Source organism: Aquarana catesbeiana, linkage group LG03 (genome assembly GCF_042186555.1).
Source record: "Aquarana catesbeiana isolate 2022-GZ linkage group LG03, ASM4218655v1, whole genome shotgun sequence".
Taxonomy (NCBI): Eukaryota; Metazoa; Chordata; class Amphibia; order Anura; family Ranidae; genus Aquarana; species Aquarana catesbeiana.
Window position 1 is genome coordinate 196,574,105 of NC_133326.1, and position 19,631 is coordinate 196,593,735.

Sequence of the window (19,631 nt, forward strand, 5' to 3'; positions counted from 1 at the left end):
TGGCAGGGGCTTTTAGAGGCAGAAAAAAACCTCACTGCCAGTGTATATAGGAGCAGCAGAGTTTTCTCAGAAAAAATGCTTGATGCTGCTAAACGGTGCTACATGCGTCTAAACGCGCCTAAACACTAGGTTTAGCACTTGAGCGTTAATTAATTTTAATCACCAGAATAAATTATTGTTCTTGCCAATGAAATGAATGAACGCCCAAGCTCTTGAAACCAGTAAACATGCCTAAAGCCTAAAAGCTTGTAAAACCTTTAGACACTTTAAAAGCTTTTTTTCTGCCAAAACGCTGCTGCCAAAGGAAAGGCTTCTAGGAGAGTTTAGAAAAACTGCATGGGGCCTTAGAATGTTTTCAGAAATAGAAGTGCTAATTCTTAATTTTTATCAATTTACAAAACTGAAATAAATAGAAAAGAAATCCAAATCAAATCAATTTATGGTGTGACCACCATTTGCTATTAAAACAGCATCAATTCTTCTAGGTACACTTGCACACAGTATTTGAAGGAACTTGGCCGGTAGGTTGTTCCAAACATCTTGTGGATGTAGGCTGCCTCAAATCCTTCTGTCATGTCATGTACTCCCAATAAGACTCAATGATGTTGAGATCTGTGGGGTCAAACCATCACTTCCTGTACTTCTTGTCCTTTTTTACACTGAAGATAGTTCTTAATGTCATTGGCTGTATGTTTGGGGTTGTTGTCCTGCTGCAGAATAATTTTGGGGCCAATTGCATGCCTCCCTGATGGTATGGAATGATGGATAAATATCTGCCTGTATTTCTCAGCATTGAAGATACCATTGATCCTGACCAAATCTCAAACCCTATTTGCAGAACTGCAACCTCAAACTTGCAAGAAACCTCCACCATGCTTCCCGGTTGCCTGCAGACACTCATTATTGTACCCCTCTCCAGCCCTTCGGTGAATAAACTGCCTCCTGCTACAACCAAACATTTCAAATTTTGACTCCTCCGTCCCAGAGCACCTGCTGCCATTTTTATGCAACCCAATTCCTATGTTTTTGTGCATAGTTGAGCCGCTTAGCCTTGTTTCCATGTCAGAGGTATGGCTTTTTGGCTGCAATTCCTCCATGAAGACCACTTCTGCCCAGACTTCTCTGGACAGTAGATGGGTGTACCTGAGTCCCACTGGTTTTCGCCAGTTCCTTGCATATGGCACTGCTGGACATTTTCCAGTGTCAAAGGTCAGTAAGCATGATGTGTCTTTCACTGCACCTACGGTCCTCAACTTTGCCTGTTTTCTTCAAAAGAACTTAAACAGCACATCTTGAAACTCCAGTATGCTTTTAAATCTTTGCCTGGAAGAGACCCTATTGATACAGTATAACTACCTTGTGTCTTTATGCTGTGCTCAGTCTTGCCATGGTGTATGACCTGTGACATGAAACTGTCTTCCACAACCTAACCTTAGTAGCAGAATTTGGCTGTTCGTCACCCAGTTTTAAGCCTCCTACACAGCTGCTTCTGTTTCAGTTAGTGACTGTGTTGCAACCCACATATGAAATTGATGATCATTAGTACCTGGTTGGTATGGTTGGTTAATCATACACCTGACTCCAATCCTACAAAATCCCTAACTTTGTGCAAGTGTACAAAGTGTGCAAAGTAAGAATTGATGTGGTTTGAAGCCCAAGGTTAATCACACCAAATATTGATTTGATTTGGATTTTTCTTCAGTTTGCTCACTTTGCATTTTGTAAACTGATAAAATAAAACTATTAAAATATATATTTTTGAAAACATTCTTACTATGCAGCATTTCTACACACCTGCCCAAAACATTTGTGCAGTACTATACATCCAGGGAATCTTGTGCAAATGGCCGAATGAATTGGTGTTCCTCTGAACATACCTCCAGCTACAGAGTCAAGTGAAACTTTTAGCAATCCCCTTCCCAATTCCATACCAGATCCTTCGAGTCTGGTTTGGATTTCAGGAGGGAACCTCACACATAGAAGAAAAAAAAACATGAGGTCCCTCTCAATATCCATTACAGCCCCTTATTTGAGCATGCAGCCTGGGTTGCCAGGAAAAGGGGGGGGGGGGTCACACATGCCCTCAACATGGGGGGGGGGTACTGGGTACTTTGCTATTTGTATGACAGAGCAGTCTGATAGCCTGTAGAGTGTTGCATTACCAGAGATAGAGGGGTAGGTTGGGGTGGGGGGAGTGTTGTATAATTAAAAAGGTCAGTAAATTAAAAAAATACCCATCTTCCCTTTATTTGGGGGGGGTCTTTTTCTGAAAACAGTTGTTATGTTGCTACCACTCGTGGCCATAATAAATCCACCTAAAGCTCCAGATGAGTGCAACATAATTATTAAAGGGGATTTGGTGTACTTGCATAGCTTCACACTACCAAATCATATTTGTAATTTCTGCAGCTTAAGTGCCAATATGTTTGTAAGTGAAAGACATTTGTAATTTGCTTTTGCCTTTCATGTTTTTTTTTTAAGTCTGTGACAAAGATAAAGCATTGTAAGAAAAAGTGCTGTTTTACAGTGATTATTAGTCTCTGTAATTTTCTGTGACTTTTCTGTCTATGACTTCAGAAATGAAAACAATTTCTGATCTGAACCAGTGTTTATTCCTTGCATCTGTTCTTTGATTTTAAGAAACAATAGAACTAATTGTGGACATAAATAGATGTTCTGGATAAAACGGCAAGCTTTATGAAAGCACAAAGGAAAGTTCTATGAGTCTCCATGTGTCTTTCACACACTAGTAATTTAGTAGCTCCACATCATTAGCGATCAGGAAAAGCTGACAGCAGTAACTGAAATAAGCAACATCTTCACAATTCATATAAAGAATCATCTGACAAGCCATGTACACACTACACTGACTGGTGTATAAGGCCAAAAAAAGAGTGTTTATGATACAGTTTTTTTTCAAAGTCATGTAAAACTGCCTTCATGACCGTATGCACAAAAGTTATGTATGTTGAGGTTTGATCAGTTTAGCCCAAGATCTTTAAACTACCCACATCCTGAAGTTTATGTGTGCTTTTGAAGATTATGATCAGTATATATATTTCAGCAAATGATGATCTCTGCAAAAAACCTTGTCATAAAGGCTTTGTTGTTTATTTGCATAGGGTATGCATGTTGAATGTTAATTGGTGACGTGAATCAAATATTACCACAAATGTACTGTATACATTGTTGGATTGTGGATCAATCTTTTAATATTTCGTTAATTTCATTAGGTGGCCACTCACAGCAACTATGATGTAAATGGTTAATTTAGTTGCCTGTGCTTAGGATCTAAAATAATATAGCAAAGTGACAGTAGCAATGAACACAACGTTTTTTAACACAACAATTTTACTTTGTGTGGGTTGCACGTAATTGGAAGAGCAAACTAGTATTGCATGGGAAAAACATTTGAGGGACTGTAACATTTGATTTCCACTACTTATCAACTGTTTATTTTTGAACGCTGATTGGTTTATTTGGTACACTGTTAAAGATGGACAAATTAGTTAAATATGATCTGCCTACAGTTCACAAATGCAGTTTTGTGACCTATTTCATAGAGTAGATAATTCAAAAACCTGCTCACTGGAAGTGAATTGATAGAGGTCCTTTTAGATCCTTTATCGGTCCATATGCTATTTCTGCACTGAACTGGTTTGTAATAAATGTTCGTGGGTGTGCTGCAGTAGCCTTACACTATTTTCCAATTTCTACTCATTCTGATTGTTTTTCAGGGTTATCCCATAGCATAATGTTCACCCAGCAAATCAGTATTTTTCATTTGCCACATGGCTGAATTAAAGTGATATTAAAGGCAATTTTTTTAAAAATAACAAATGTGTCATAATTACCTGCTCTGTGCAGTGGTTTCGCACAGAGCAACCCCGATCCTCCTCTTCTCAGGTCCCCCGCTGGCACTCCTGATTCCTCCCTCCTGCTAAGTACCCCCATAGCAAGCAGCTTGCTATGGGGCACCCGAGCAGGCTCGCTAAGGAGCTGCTGCTCTTTGTGTCTATTCACACACGGAGTGTGGCTTGGCCCTGCCCTGTTCTCTCCTTATTGATTCACTGGCTGTGATAGACAGTAGCGGGAGCCAATGTTTCAGCCAATGAGGAGGAAGAGACCCGGGAGAGCTGCTACTCTTGTGCACATTGCTGAATCGAGATGGGGCTCAGGTAAGTATTAGGAGGGGCTAGGGGATGTTGCTGCACACAGAAGGTTTTTTAGTTTCATGTATAGAATGCACAGGTACATTTCTTGTTTGCCTTACTGCGCCTACAGTGCAACCATTGACCTTTGTATTTCTCCCAACCACCGGTTCTGGGTTTCCTATCCCTTAAAGTATATTAAATAGTCTTACCTCTTTCCATTTCTCTTTCTCTCCTTTAGTTCAAGTAATACAAAAAAGTATAGTGCAGGCAAGAGTAAATGCGAGTATTCACGTGTGCCCATTGAATGGACCATGACACGCAAGTCATGGAACACGCTGTGGTAGAATTCTTGTCATTTGCTTCTAATGTGTACTCAAATTTTTAATGTTTTGATGAGAAGGGCACGATGGGCTTTGAAGGGTTGGTCATTTTTCATCAAATGAACAAACGTTCCATGTCTGTTTTTCCAAAGTCAGGTAACATATCCCAAGTCTTCTCTCTTTTTTTATTAAGGAGACATAGACACTGCCTATTGACTGCCCAACATTGGGGACTCTCAACAAGTGCTAAATGGCAATGAGTAGGGGTGGAAGGGATGAAAAGAGAGATCGTGTTTCCTGGAGATGGACTTTAAAGCAACCCTGTCACATACTAAAGTATCTTCAACTAAGCCCATACCTGTAAAGAAGAGATTGTATATTTACTTCTCCTGCTGCCCGCAGCACTGAATTCCACTTTGAGCACTAGAAATTGTTCTGCAAAGTCTGCTGATAAACCGACACTTCTTGGAGTGTCAATCTCTATAGTTTTCTATAGCTTTCTCTGGTTCTTCTTGTTGATCCCATGTCACTGCTCAGAAGCAACACTTGAGACCGGCCCAGTGGAGTTGATTAATGAAGAATAATTTATATTTTGCATTGAGATTGAGAAAAAATGCCAAACGGTATACAGCAGTTTCTTCAGTATAGAAAATTGTATGAAACCTCAAAAAGTTTACTAGGAACCTTGACGTGTAGTTCTCTTGCAGGGTTTGTTTTTGTTCCTTAGCAAAAGTAAAGTTTTCTTTTAAAGAATATTGAAAAGTGTATTTTACCATATCTGGCTGGCAGAAGCCAGCTTTTTAAGTTTGTAATGGCAGAGGCGTTACATGGGCTTCCAACCATATGATCACTATAATTGGCTTTTACAGTGCTCTTGTGATCAGGAGCACACCCCACTAGCTCCCAGTTGTGAATAACTGTGAACTACTGGTGACAGCATGGTCACTGTGCTGGGAGCTCTGGGTGAAGAAGGGATGGTGGCTGTACACATAAATGTTGCAGCTCTGTACTACAGCCCACCAGCTTGCTAACACATCCATACAGTGCCTTGCAAAAATATTCACCCCCTTGGCTTTTTACCTATTTTGTTACATTGCAGCCTTTAGTTCAATGTTTTTTTAATCTGAATTATATGTGATGGATCAGAACACAATAGTCTAAGTTGGTGAAGTAAAATTAGAAAAATATATACATAAAACTATTTTTCAGAAATTAAAAACTGATAATTGGCATGTGCGTATGTATTCATCCCCTTTGTTATGAAGACCATAAAAAGCTCTGGTGCCAAATACCTTCAGAAGTCACATAATTAGTGAAGTGATGTCCACCTGTGTGCAATCTAAGTGTCACATGGTCTGTCATTACATATACACACTTTTTTGAAAGGCCCCAGAGGCTGCAACACCTAAGCAAGAGGCACCACTAACCAAACACTGCCATAAAGACCAAGGTACTCTCCAAACAAGTAAGGCACAATGTTGTTGAGAAGTACAAGTCAGGGTTAGGTTATAAAAAAAATATCCAAATCTTTGATGGTCCCTAGGAGCACCATCAAATCTATCATAACCAAATGAAAAGAACATTGGCACAACAGCAAACCTGTCAAGAGACGGCTGCACACCAAAACTCACAGACCGGGCAAGGAGAGCATTAATCAGAGAGGCAGCACAGAGACCTAAGGTAAACCTGGAGGAGATGCAGAGTTCCACAGCAGAGACTGGAGTATTTGTACATAGGACGACAATAAGCTGTACGCTCCATAGAGTTGGGCTTTATGGCAGAGTGGCCAGAAGAAAGCCATTACTTTCAGCAAAAAACAAAATGGCACGTTTTGAGTTTGCGAAAAGGCATGTGGGAGACTCCCAAAATGTATGGAGGAAGGTGCTCTGGTCTGATGATACTAAAGTTGAACTTTTTGGCTATCAAAGAAACGCTATGTCTGGCACAAACCCAACACATCACATCACCCAAAGAACACCATCCCCACAGTGAAACATGGTGGTGGCAGCATCATGCTGTGGGGATGTTTTTCAGCAGTCGGGACTGGGAAAATGGTCAGAGGGAAAGATGGATGGTGCTAAATACAGGAAAATTCTTGAGCAAAACCTGTACCACTCTGTGTGTGATTTGATGCTAGGACGGAGGTTCACCTTTCAGCAGGACAATGACCCCAAACACACTGCTAAAGCAACACTTGAGTGGCTTAAGGGGAAACATGTAAATGTGTTGGAATGGCCTAGTCAAAGCCCAGACCTCAATCCAATAGAAAATCTGTGGCCAGACTTAAAGATTGCTGTTCACAAGTGCAAACCATCCAACTTAAAGGAGCTGGAGCAGTTTTGCAAGGAGGAATGGGCAAAAATCCCAGTGGTAAGATGTGGCAAGCTCATAGAGACTTATCCAAAGTGACTTGAAGCTGTGATGGCCGCAAAAGATGGCTCTACAAAGTATTGACTTTAGGGGGTTGAATAGTTATGCATATTGACTTTTTCTGTTATTTTGTCCTATTTGTTGTTTGCTCAAACCTCAAACAATCAATGTTAATTCCAGGTTCTGAGGCAGCAAAATACAAAAAATGCCAAGGGGTAAATACTTTTGCAAGGCACTGTAAATATGGATGGCAATAAGAGGTTACCTTATTTCACATTTTGAGCTAGTATTTTACGCGCTAGTGTTTAAGTTTAGACAGTTTTACAAGCATATTTTTAAATTTTAGATTATATTTTGTTATTATATAAAGAGATTTGTAATTCAATAACAAGAAGTAGCTTTTAGGGGCCCAGTGCTATATTTTCATGCTTAACAACTGTTGGGATAAGAGCCACACAAGGAGTGCTTTGTTTTTAATGAGTATGGTGATTCAGACTTGCATTGTGAGAAGGAGCGACAGTAAAGTACAACCATTGTTTAAAAGCAGGGTATATGTGTGTGTGTGTGTGTGTGTGTGTGTGTGTGTGTGTGTGTGTGTGTGTATATATATATGTATATATGTGTATATATTAATATATTCCCTTTAAAGATTCAAGAGAATGGAAGTTTAGAGCATGTCTTATATCCTTCCAAATATCCATCTGTGCCCTGCCTGCTTCAGGCTGTCACAGAACCAAGCAGAATGGAACTCTGTGGCTTTGTCGGTATGGTCCATTGAACTCTATAGGGCTTCACTTCCGAAATATACATATGCATTTGACAACTCAAGCAAGTTAATGTGATGTATGCCGTTGCTGACTTATAATCCTGCAACTGCTAGTTACCTATCTGTCTTACTGCCTTCTGTCTTCTATGCTTTGAGTAATTTACCCAGAAAAAATATGCAGATAAGATCTGACTTGCCAGATATGCATACATGTGCCAGCATCCCCTTGCATGTCAGCATAAACAGCATTTTTAACTGAAGATCAGCATTTGACATTTTTCTTCAGCCTTTAAACACTCTGAGGAGGCAGAAGGGGAGGTGAGCTGCTGACAGTGAATAACATTTTAAAGAAAAATGTTTAAGAAGTATGACATCCATTAGCACAAGTAGAACTACATGGTATTCAGAATCCCATAGCTAAAAATGTTTTAAAGTGTTAGCGGGTTTGGTGAGGAAAATGTAAGATTTTCTCTCTTGGGCAGAAGATCTAAAAAGGCTGAGAAAGGATGACAGGATGGTATAGATGTATAAAAAATTAACCGTTTCCATGCTCTCCAACTATATTATTCCCATGCAGCTCCATCTCCTCAACAATATCAATATTAAGAGCCCGTACACACCTGAATCACAGAGAAACTTGGTCCATGTTCCTATGCTATTCTTGCAGGTTCCCGTGTGGTTCAATTTTGCAGCCCATTCATCTGAACGAGCTGAAATCACACCAGAATGCAGAGAAAGTAGTGCATGCACTTCTTTAAAAAAAATGTTCCACACCAAATGATAAGATACTGCAGTCACTGTCTGCCAGTTCTACTGATACTGTAAGTTATAGCTGTCTCATCACAACTGGATCAGTTATAGAGATCACACTTCAGTGATTAGGTTGAAGAGGCAGAACAGTCATTCTGGGGGGAGGGTAGTGTTAGACTATCAGATTTAGATGGACTTGACTAACAAATAGAAGCTGAACTCATAACACTTTATAAGTAGTTACAGCAAAGAGTTTTTTTCTACTTGGGATAAAAGGTTTACACAAATGAATAAAAGCTGACCATTTTAGGTACCCCTGTCAGTGTCAAATGGTTTGTCTCAATCCTCTAACTGCTACTTAGTGTGGACAACTTGGTCTGTTAAAGTATGTTGAAAAATAACAGACCTCTCTGGCAAACTCGAAACCAAAGAAGGCCCCCGGCCCTGATGGCTTCACTCCAACCTAGTACAAAGTCTTCTTTGAGATGCTTTCTCGACCTCTGGTGTCGGCCCTCAACTCGATCACAGAAGGCAATTCCTTTCTGATAGACACTCTAAGAGCCTACATATCCCTTATCCCGAAGGAGGGGAAAGACCCACTACGGTACGGGAGCTATCGTCCGATAGCTCTCTTGAACACCGACCTGAAATTGTTTGCCAAGATACTGGCTAATAGGATACTCTTACATATACCAAGCCTAATCCATAGGGACCAAGTGGGCTTCGTACCGCAACAGGAGCCCCACGACAACACCATCAGGGTGGTAAACCTAATCCACGCGGCCAAGACATCAGGGCGAACCCTTCTACTGCTGTCAACCGACGCAGAGAATGCTTTTGACCGCATTGATTGGTCCTTTATACGGGCCACCCTGGAACACATCGGATTTCAATTGTCGATGCTAAGTTGGATCTTATCTCTGTACTCCCACCCTACGGCCACAGTCAAAGTCAATGAGACGAGGTCCAGCTACTTTAACATTCGCAACGGCACAAGACAGGGCTGCCCCTTGTCCCTGCTGATCTTCATACTCACACTGGAGCCTCTCTTATGCAGAATAAGGGCAAATTCAGGCATTATTGGTTATAACAAATCCTCTGGGTCCTACAAAGTGGCTACAAAGTGGTCTTTGCGGATGACTTCATATTCTTTCTAACAGAACCACTCACCTCACTTCCTAACCTACTTCACTCCCTACAGGAGTACGGGGCTCTCTCTTTTTTCCAAATCGATCTATCCAAATCCTCCCTTCTCAACATCACAGCGGGCAAAGACATTGTCAGTCGCCTGCGCTCAGAGTACCTTCTACGCTGGGCGACCAACACCCTTCCCTATTTAGGAGTTGACATTACCTCTGATCCCTCTGACCTGTATCAGGCGAACTTTACCCCACTACTTCTCTGTCTCAAAATGGACCTCCTCCACTAGCACTCCCTTACTTTGACATGGTTTGGATGGGGCAATGCCATCAAGATGACCGCCCTGCCTAGGGTACTATACCTGCTGCAAGCCCTTCCCATTAGCCTTCCCCATCCATTCTTTAAGCGAGTCGACTCGATGTTCTGAGACTTTGGTCACATCGTCTCAGACTGCAGCTTCTCCATCTGGCAAAGCGCAGGGGTGAAGTTGGTCTCCCGGACATGAAGGCCTATTACAGGGCGGTGCACCTTACTAGAGTGGTTGACTGGCATTGCCATGCAGAGGCTAAACAGTGGGTGGCGATGGAATTGGAGGACTCTGATGGAATGGCCAAGAGTTGGCCATGGACTACCACCCCTCTGCCGAGGGACCTCACTGACCATCCCACACTAGGCAGCACATTAAAGGTGGCCAGAGACTCCTTCCGACACTACTCAGTGTCCCCGATACCCTCCCCTATGGTGCCAATTTTGGATAACCCAGACTTCCCACCCAGCCATCTGAATCCTATTTTTAGGCGTCGGACTGCGGGTGGGCAGCTCGGCCGTCACGACTTTCTGGGGCAGAATGGCCAACTCTCAGTAGAAGCAGGGGTGTCTGCTACAGACCCCCCGCTGGACTTCTGGAGCGGTCTTCAACTGCGCAACTTTTTGTGCCGGTGCACACGGACCCCGGGCATATCACGACAGCTCACGAAACTAGAACAAATCTGCCACCGCGGGTAACCGGTCCGCCACTGCTTATCTCTAATCTACTCCTCCTTGATTCTACCAGCAGAAGGGTTTATCCCCCATTCCTCTCTAAGTGGGAAGCAGATTTGGGAGTCCGATTTACTGTCTCGCAAAAAGAGAAGATCCTACACTTTGCCCAGAAGTCATCCATAGCTACCAGAGTCCAAGAGACCAGAGAGATAATGACCCAATGGTATAGAGTGCCTACTACTCTGCACCGCTTTTCCCCGCAAGTCCCCAGTCTATGCTGGCGATGTGGTACAGGTGAGGGAACGATACTTCACAGCTTCTGGGAATGCCCTAAAATCAGGCCCTTTTGGCTGGGGGTGGCATGCACGATCAAGCACCTGACCAATGTTACTCTGGAGGGGGACCCCGGGGCTTGCTTGCTGCACCTCTCAAAGCGACCCCTCGAGAAATACAAAGCCTCCCTTACTGTCCAGCTATTAAAGGCTGCTAAAGCATGCATCCCCCTGTGTTGGAGATCGGAGATTCCACTGAGGAAATCCCTGTGGTTTGCCAAGGTGAATGAGCTAAGAAACATAGAGGATCTCACTGCCACCTTGTACGGCAGGAAGGAGGCCTTTCGGGAGACATGGTGACCATGGCAACACTACATTTACACTGAAGCGTACCTCCAAGAGACTGCATAGCCTGACTGATCCTTAGGGCTCGAGTTGCTTCCTAGTCGGGGAGCACCATCTTCCTCTTCCTTTCCCCTCCTCTTCACCCCACTACCCTTTCCCCTACCTTCCACACCACCCCCCTCAGACTCCTGTCACCCACCCCCCCACCCCTCCTCCTTCCCCCTTCCCCTCCTCCTTCCCCCTTCCCTCCTCCTTCCCCCTTCCCTAATACGTACCCAGTCATGGGCTGGTTTAGTCAGATAATGTGAATATCCTGTTTTACATCACCCATCTGTTATGTCCCATGGCTGGGCTCAGCTGGTACTCGAGAGGTAAGCCTCCCAGACAGCTGTGAGTGTGTTACTTACTGTATGGCCCTGGTAGCCATAATATTTGTATTGGGTTATTAAAATAACTGTCTTGAAGCCTCCCCGTCATAGCGCACTGATAACTTCATCACACAGCTTCGCCCTTACACGTATAATACAGAGTGCATAGCTGGGGGAATCGATATTTGACATCGCTAGTCTAACAATTAACCCTTTCTGTTACACATTTCTGTTTTTACTATAACCTTTGTCATCTGTTTCTGACTGTTAAAATTGCATCATTTTGAAAATAAATAAAGGAATTACAAAAAGAAAAATAACAGACCTATCGGTTGGATCACCAAGTGAAAACAGAATTATTTTTACCTTAATGTAGAGAATGCATTAAGGTAAAAAACCTTCAGCCTTTACAACCACTATAATACTGCTTTAATTTTCTTATTCGTTCATCAAGTACACAGTATCAGTAGAATCAAGAATATTATACTGCTGGACACTTGCAAAGAAAAAAGCCGTTGGCCAGCCAGGTATAACCCCAAGAACCCCTTGTTCCATTAATCATTTGCCAGGAGGATGAGTGTCTTTTCTTTTTGGAGAAAAGTGTATCAACATTTTTTAGCTGTTTTTACTTATATCAAAACAATTTTCTCTTCAGCTAAGATTCTTATTTATGCTGCTGAGCAGGGACTCCTTATCCAGCTATGCAGATTGGCTTATCTTTGGCACCACCTTGAAGGCCATACTCTGACCCTGCTGGAATGAGGGTTGTGGAGCTAGCTGGTACCCTTGGGAGCTGGGCTCTGCTCAAGACACCTAGTGTACTGGTGGGAGACCGTTTACAAGTCCAGGGCCATTATGCAGCCTCTGGTGTGATCCTGTTTCCTGGGAGTATGCCCGCTTTAGGCGCAAAGATTGTCTGGAATGTGACATGTTCATTGGTTCTACTTGTTGCATTCTCCAGTACTTACAACCCTTAGTTAAAAAAGTTGGGATGCTGTGCAAAATCTACATAAAAACAGAATATAATGATTTGCAAATCTCATAAACACATATTTTATTCACAATAGAAAATAGAAAACATATAATGTGTTTAACCTCTTCCCGACTGTGCTATAGCTGAACATTGACTACAGCGTGGTCGCACATTTCCGGTAGGGTGTCTGTTGATGTCCTCCCCTGTGGCGTGCATCAGCAGGGATCTGTGATTGCTGTGTCCTTTTGACACAGCTGATTACAGGTCGGGGTACGGAGCCAATCACAGTGGTTCTTTACCATGTGATGAGCTGTGTCCAATCACAGCTTATCACAGTGTAAGCAGGATTTGCTGGTTATTGGCAATCCTCTCCTCACACTTACAGCATGTGAGAGGAGAGCCGGTAAGCTGCAATGCACATAGGGGACATCTACACTGATAATCAGGGCACTCATGAGTGCCTTAATTATCAGTTCAGCCCCAACGGTGTCCATCAGTGTCGCATATCAGCACAGCTTCATCAGTGCACATCAGCGAAGGAGAAAAATTACTTATTTACAGAATTTTATGACATAAAGTAAGAAAAACGTTTTTTTCTTTTCCAAATTTTCAGTCATTTTCATTCAGCCAAGAATAAAAAAAAACCAGAGTTGATTAAATAAAACCAACAGAAAGCTCTGTCTGTCTCAAAAAAATGATAAAAATTTTGTTTAGGTACATTGCATGACCGTGCAATTGTCATTCAAAGTGCGACAGTGCTGAAAGCTGAAAATTGGCCTGGGCAGGAAGGGGGTGAAAGTGAAACTGAGAAAATGTACAATTTTAAGAACTATCGATGCCCCCCCGCTGATACCACCGCCTGTGGAAGGGAATTCCACATCCTGGCCGCTCTTACAGTAAATAACCCTCTACGTAGTTTATGGTTAAACCTCCTTTTTCTCTAATTTTAATGAGTGGCCATGTGTCTTGTTAAACTCCCCTTCCACGAAAAAGTTTTATCCCTATTGTGGGGGTCACCATTACGGTATTTGTGAATTGAAATCATATCCCCTCTCAAGCGTCTCTTCTTCAGAGAGAACAAGTTCAGTGCTCGCAACCTTTCTTCATAACTAATATCCTCCAGACCCTTTATTAGCTTTGCTGCCCTTCTTTTTACTCGCTCCATTTCCAGTACATCCTTCCTGAGGACTGGTGCCCAGAACTGGACAGCATACTCTAGGTGCGGCCGGGCCAGAGTCTTGTAGAGTGGGAGAATTATCGCTTTATCCCTGGAGTTAATCCCTTTTTTAATGCACGCCAATGTTCCGTTTGCTTTGCTAGCAGAAGCTTGGCATTGCATGCCATTGCTGGGCCTATCATCTACTAGGACCCCAGTTCCTTTTCCATCCTAGATTCCCCCAGAGGTTCTCCCCCTAGTGTATAGATTGCCTTCATATTTTTGCCACCCAAATGCATTATTTTCAATTTTTCTACATTAAACCTCATTTTCCATGTAGTTGCCCACCCCATTAATTTGTTCAGATCTTCTTGCAAGGTTTCCACATCCTGCGGAGAAGTTATTGCCCTGCTTAGCTTAGTATCTTCCGCAAAAACAAAGATTGAACTGTTTACCACATCCTCCAGGTCATTTATGAATAAATTAAATAGGATTGGTCCCAGCACAGAACCCTGTGGGACCCCACTACCTACCCCTGACCATTCCGAGTATTGCATCCTCTTCACTTTTAACAACACTATGTAAGTTTCTGGGAACTGAGGAGACCAGTTGCTTGAGTTTTGGCAGATGAATATTATTCAATTCTTGCCTGATATAGGATTCTAACTGCTTAACACTTCTAGGTTGTCATTGTCGTATTTTTTGTTTTCAAGATGCGCTAAATATTTTCAATTGGTGAAAGGTCTGGACTGCAGGTAGGCCAGTTCATCACCCAGACTCTTCTACTATGAATCCATGCTGTTGTCATAGATGCAGTATGTGGTTAAGCCTTGTCCTGCTGAAATATGCAAGGCTGTCCCTGAAATCGTCCAGATGGGAACATACAGTATGCCGCTCCTAAACGTGAATATATCTTTCAGCATTGATGGAGCTTTTTCAGATGTGCAAGCTGCCCATTTCATACGCACTAATGCACTCTCTTACCATCAGAGATGCAGGCTTTTGAACTGAGCATTGATAACATGCTGGAAGTTCTCTTTCCTTTTTTAGTCCGGAGGACCTGGCATCCATAGTTAACAAAAAGAATGACACATTTTGATTCCTTGACCCCAGAATGGTTTCCGTTTTGCAACAGACCATTTTAAGTAAGCTTTGGCCCAGAGAAGATTGCAGGAGAGGACCTGACGTTGACAGTTTTGGGTCATTGTCCCTAGAACTTATTGACCTTAATGGCCAATAGTTAATCACAGCCTTGATAACTGACTCACAAAAGGCCGTAAGTGTACTTGGAAGTCCTCTCCTCCAGAGTCTGTGTCTGACATTCCTGCGGCTGCAGCAGCCATGGCAAAGTAAGCTGTGGATGAAAGAAGTCTCACTATTCCTATTTGGATTGTACTAAGGAGCCTTAGTCTGCTGACATACAGTATCTCACAAAAGTGAGTACACCCCTCACATTTTTGTAGCTATTTTATTATATCTTTTCATGTGACAATACTGAAGAAATGATACTTTGCTACAATGTAAATTAGTGAGTGTGCAGCTTGTATAACAGTGTAAATTTGCTGTTCCCGCAAAATAACTCAACACACAGCCATTAATGTCTAAACTGCTGGCAACAAAATTGAGTACACCCCTAAGTGAAAATGTCCAAATTGGGCCCAATTAGCCATTTTCCCTCCCCACTGTCATGTGACTCGTTAGTGTTACAGGATCTCAGGTGTGAATGGGGAGCAGGTGTGTTAAATTTGGTGTTATCGCTCTCACTCTCTCATACTGGTCACCGGAAGTTCAACATGGCACCTCGTGGCAAAGAACTCTCTGAGCATCTGAAAAAAAGAATTGTTGCTTTACATAAAGATGGCCTAGGCTACAAGAAGACTGCCAAGACACTGAAACTGAGCTACAGCATGGTTGTCAAGGCCATACAGCGGTTTAACAGGACAGGTTCCACTCAGAACAGGCCTCGCCATGGTCGACCAAAGAAGTTGAGTGCACATGCTTAGCGTCATAGCCAGAGGTTGTCTTTAGGAAATGGACGTATGAGTGCTGCCAGAATTGCTGCAGAGGTTGAAGGGGTGGGGGGTCAGCCTGTCCGTGCTCAGACCATACGCCACAACCTACATCAAATTGGTCTGCATGGCTGTCGTCCCAGAAGGAAGCCTTTTCTAAAGATGATGCACAAGAAAGCCCACAAACAGTTTGCTGAAGACAAGCTGACTAAGGACATGGATTACTGGAACCATGTCCTTTGGTCTGATGAGACCAAGATAAACTTATTTGGTTCAGATAGTGTCAAGAGTGTGTGGTGGCAACCAGGTGAGGAGTACAAAGGAGTACAAAGTACAAGTGTGTCTTGCCTACTGTTAAGCATGGTGGTGGGAGTGTCATGGTCTGGGGCTGCATGAGTGCTGTCGGCACTGGGGAGCTACAGTTCATTGAGTGAACCATGGATTCCAACATGTACTGTGACATACTAAAATCAGAGCATGATCCCTATCCTTAGGAGACTGGGCCGCAGGGCAGTAATACAACATAACGACCCCAAACGCCCCTCCAAGATGATCACCGCTTTGCTAAAGAAGCTGAGGGTAAAGGTGATGGACTGGCCAAGCATGTCTCCAGACCTAAACCCTATTGAGCATCTGTGGGGCATCCTCAAATGGAAGGTGGAGGAGCACAAGGTCTCTAACATCCACCAGCTCTGTGATGTTGTCATGGAGGAGTGGACGTGGACTCCAGTGGCAACCTTTGAATCTCTGGTGAACTCCATGCCCAAGAGGTTTAAGGCAGTGCTGGAAAATAATGGTGGTCACACAAAATAGACACTTTAGGCCAGATTTGGACATTTTCACATTCAGCAGCACCTCCAAAAAAGGGGAAAAGTAAGAGAAAAAAAAGGGGGTGGGGGGAGTGATGGGGAAAAAAGGGGATTACAATTAAATTTGAATCAAGGTCAAAGCAGCCAGGAGTAGTCATCCACGGAGAAGCTTCACATAGTCATATTTAGGACCTTCTATAATTTCAAAGAAAGATTTTAAATTTCTGTTGACTCCCTGAATATCCTCCAGAGGCCCATATCTGATGGCATTGTTCATGTGTATCCAACAAACCTGTTTTTGTATGAAGATTTAATTATTCTTGAAAAATTTTTTGTTTCTCAGAAATACTGAGCAAAATCCCATTGTGAACCCAGTGTTATTTTTACCTAAAAAAAAAGTACTGTTCCTGTTGAGGATATTCTGGCATTTAAAGATCAAGTAGACAAGCATCTGGATACCCTTTCCAAGTCCTTGTTTTCCTTAGCGTCCTTACGGATTATTGAATTTTCAGCAGGCTTCTAAGGCAAAAATCATGGGCCCCCAAGTCCTCCAAGTCTGCAAGTCCTCCTCACAATAAGCGGACACCCCAACTTTCCAAAGGGGGGAAGGAGGCATCTATTAACTTTTGCAAACACCTGGACTGAGAGAATTTGTAATGCCTAGGCAAAAGCTGTGGTGTCAGAGGCTTGTAGCTTATATTTAGAGTTTCACTTTCTCTGCCTCCTCTCCCCCTCACGTTGTCAAATCTACCAGTCTGTCTGAAATGACAAACAGACTAACAGATATCCATGCTGCCTTGGCAGAACTCCTGGGTCAAGGAGTAATTATATTTGTTCTTTAAGTGGAAAGGTTTCAGGGATTTTAATCCAAGCTGTACACCATTCCCAAAGCCAGAAGGGGCATCTGATCCACCCTGGACCTCAAAATATTCGAGTGCAAAAAATGTCACATGGAATCCAACAGGTCAGTCATTACCTCCATCAATCCGGCACACTATCTGGCCTATGTGGACATCAAAGGTACATACTTGCCTATCCCTATATTTCCAGCTTATCTGCTTCCCCTTTGTTTTTCTATGGGCACACAGCACCGCCAGTTTGTTGTAATTCCTTTGCTTTACCACTTGCTTCTCTTTTCCTAGTGAAGGCCTTTGTACAAGGTGTTGCTCACATACTGTAATTCCACTTATACAGTGTCCAGTGACTCAGTGAGATCTCAGCTTGGGTTTTTTGGCCCTTTAAAGTCCACCTTTTGAACCCATCAGTTATATTCCATTATCTTTTATAACTCACAAGGTAATTGCCTCATTGACATGAGGCAAGGCTAAGTTGGCAGCTTTGTTTTGTATGAAAAAAAAAATTCTTTGTTTTCCTTTATGAGCCTTCTTTGTTTCTATGGTGGTCTCTGCCTTCCTCCTTAACCAGGACATTAATCTTCCATCTTTCTGTCCTGCTCTGGTTCATCCTAAAGAGAAACCCCTGCATTGCTTGGATGTGGTTACAACGGTTTGTGTCTACCTCTCAGCTACATCTTCCTTTAGACAGACTGACTAGATTTCTGTCATTCATGAAGGTCCCAGTAAGGGAGAGCCTGCTTCACATTTCCCCATTTCATGGCAGTTCAAGCAGGTAATTTTTCAGGTGTATATATGTAATATATAGGCAGGACAACCAGGCAGTTAACCCTTTTAAAAAAGAAAGATGGGCAGTAGTAGCCAACATCATTTTCTCATGAAGGGTGTACTTAAAGGAGCAAAAAGCTGTTCAATATTTCTTATAAATAATCTTTTACATACCAAACAGGCATGATTGGTGCAAAAAAAAAAAAACCCCAGAAACTTTATGTTGAAACAGGTTAGAGGGAGACGTCATTTTGGGGCTGGATTACCTATTGCAGTAAAACATTATGAATGAGGAATTCCTGCTGTACTTAGTACTACTAATTTTATTTTTCATTTTCTGTTGAAACTGGTGGATGTGGTTTGCATCACTGGGTGGAATGCTACTAGCTTTTATTAGACTTGGGAAGAGTAAAATCTTATGCAATTGGTGAATCGGAAAATTAAAAAAAAATCATTTGTAAAAGTAAAAAAAAAAAAGGTAAATAAAATACTGCATACATTATACTTTAGTGAAGTGAGTAAAATAAGTGACCTTATATGTATGTAATTCTTGCAATACTGTACAGTTCTCTAATTAATAGAATTAAATCTTTTTTTCCATACAGGAACCTTTTGGACAGAGACACATTTTCCAAATCTGATCCATGTAAGTAAGCTTGTTTTATCAAATACAACCATATATTCATAGTTATTTAATGCATTAAATTTTTTTACATTTACATTAATATTGCTAATATCAGGAGAATCAGGCTGCAGTACATTTTAATAGGATGGTAGAAATACACAATTTTTGTATTTTACATTTACATGAACACAAATACATTTAAACAGTTGGGGCTAGCCTCATTTTGCCAAATTTTCACTGTCATTTTCATGGTACATTTATGCTATTTTGGTACACAACATTATTAGGTGTTTATTACAAGACTGATGTATGTGATTTCTTTTTTTTTTAAAGTTTTACTTCACTACTTTGTGGTTTCTGTAAGCCTCATTTTTATTTGCAGGGGGTTTCACAAAATAAACACAAATCCTCTAAACTACATGCTTAGGTGATGCCTTTAAGCTGTATGTGGTGTCATGGAACAGTGTGATTTTCACATATAGTGTCAGCAACAGCATATTGGGACATTACATATTAATTATTAATGTAATTGATTTGTTTAACTTTTATACTTAGCTTGGCTTCAATACAGCTGTAGCATACAAATCTCATTCATGTTAACATGAAATGGCTTTTAGCTAGTTTTGGCTGCAACACCTGATTTTTTAAATCAAGTGATAACAGGGCTGAAGTAAAGTGAAAAATCAAAATATATACTTCAGCTAGGTGTTTTGAAGAAATAGCATGAGGACAACACCTAATCACTTGAAGGGGCAGTAAATAGAAAGAGCTCTACAATGTGGAACTTTTGCAAATGTATCTGCTGCCGACAGCACCATTGTGGTCTGCAGTGGTAAAATCAGCTGTGGTAAAAGTACCAGCAATTTGAGTACCATATGCACAAGGAAAAACACATGGCTTGGCATCACAGAACTTGGTGGAAGAAGCACCTCCATGAGACAGTTTGAAAGCATGGGCTCACACTTCTCTTC

At 42.0% G+C, this 19,631-nt stretch overlaps 1 protein-coding gene across 1 annotated transcript in view; it reads left to right on the top strand.

Moving 5' to 3' along the window:
* Positions 1-19,631, top strand: part of CPNE8 (copine 8) — a 442,845-nt gene that overhangs the window by 156,732 nt on the left and 266,482 nt on the right. Inside the window, exon 2 of the mRNA XM_073619694.1 lies at positions 18,641-18,681. Coding sequence (XP_073475795.1) covers positions 18,641-18,681 — 41 coding nt within the window. The remainder of the gene's footprint in view (positions 1-18,640; positions 18,682-19,631) is intronic.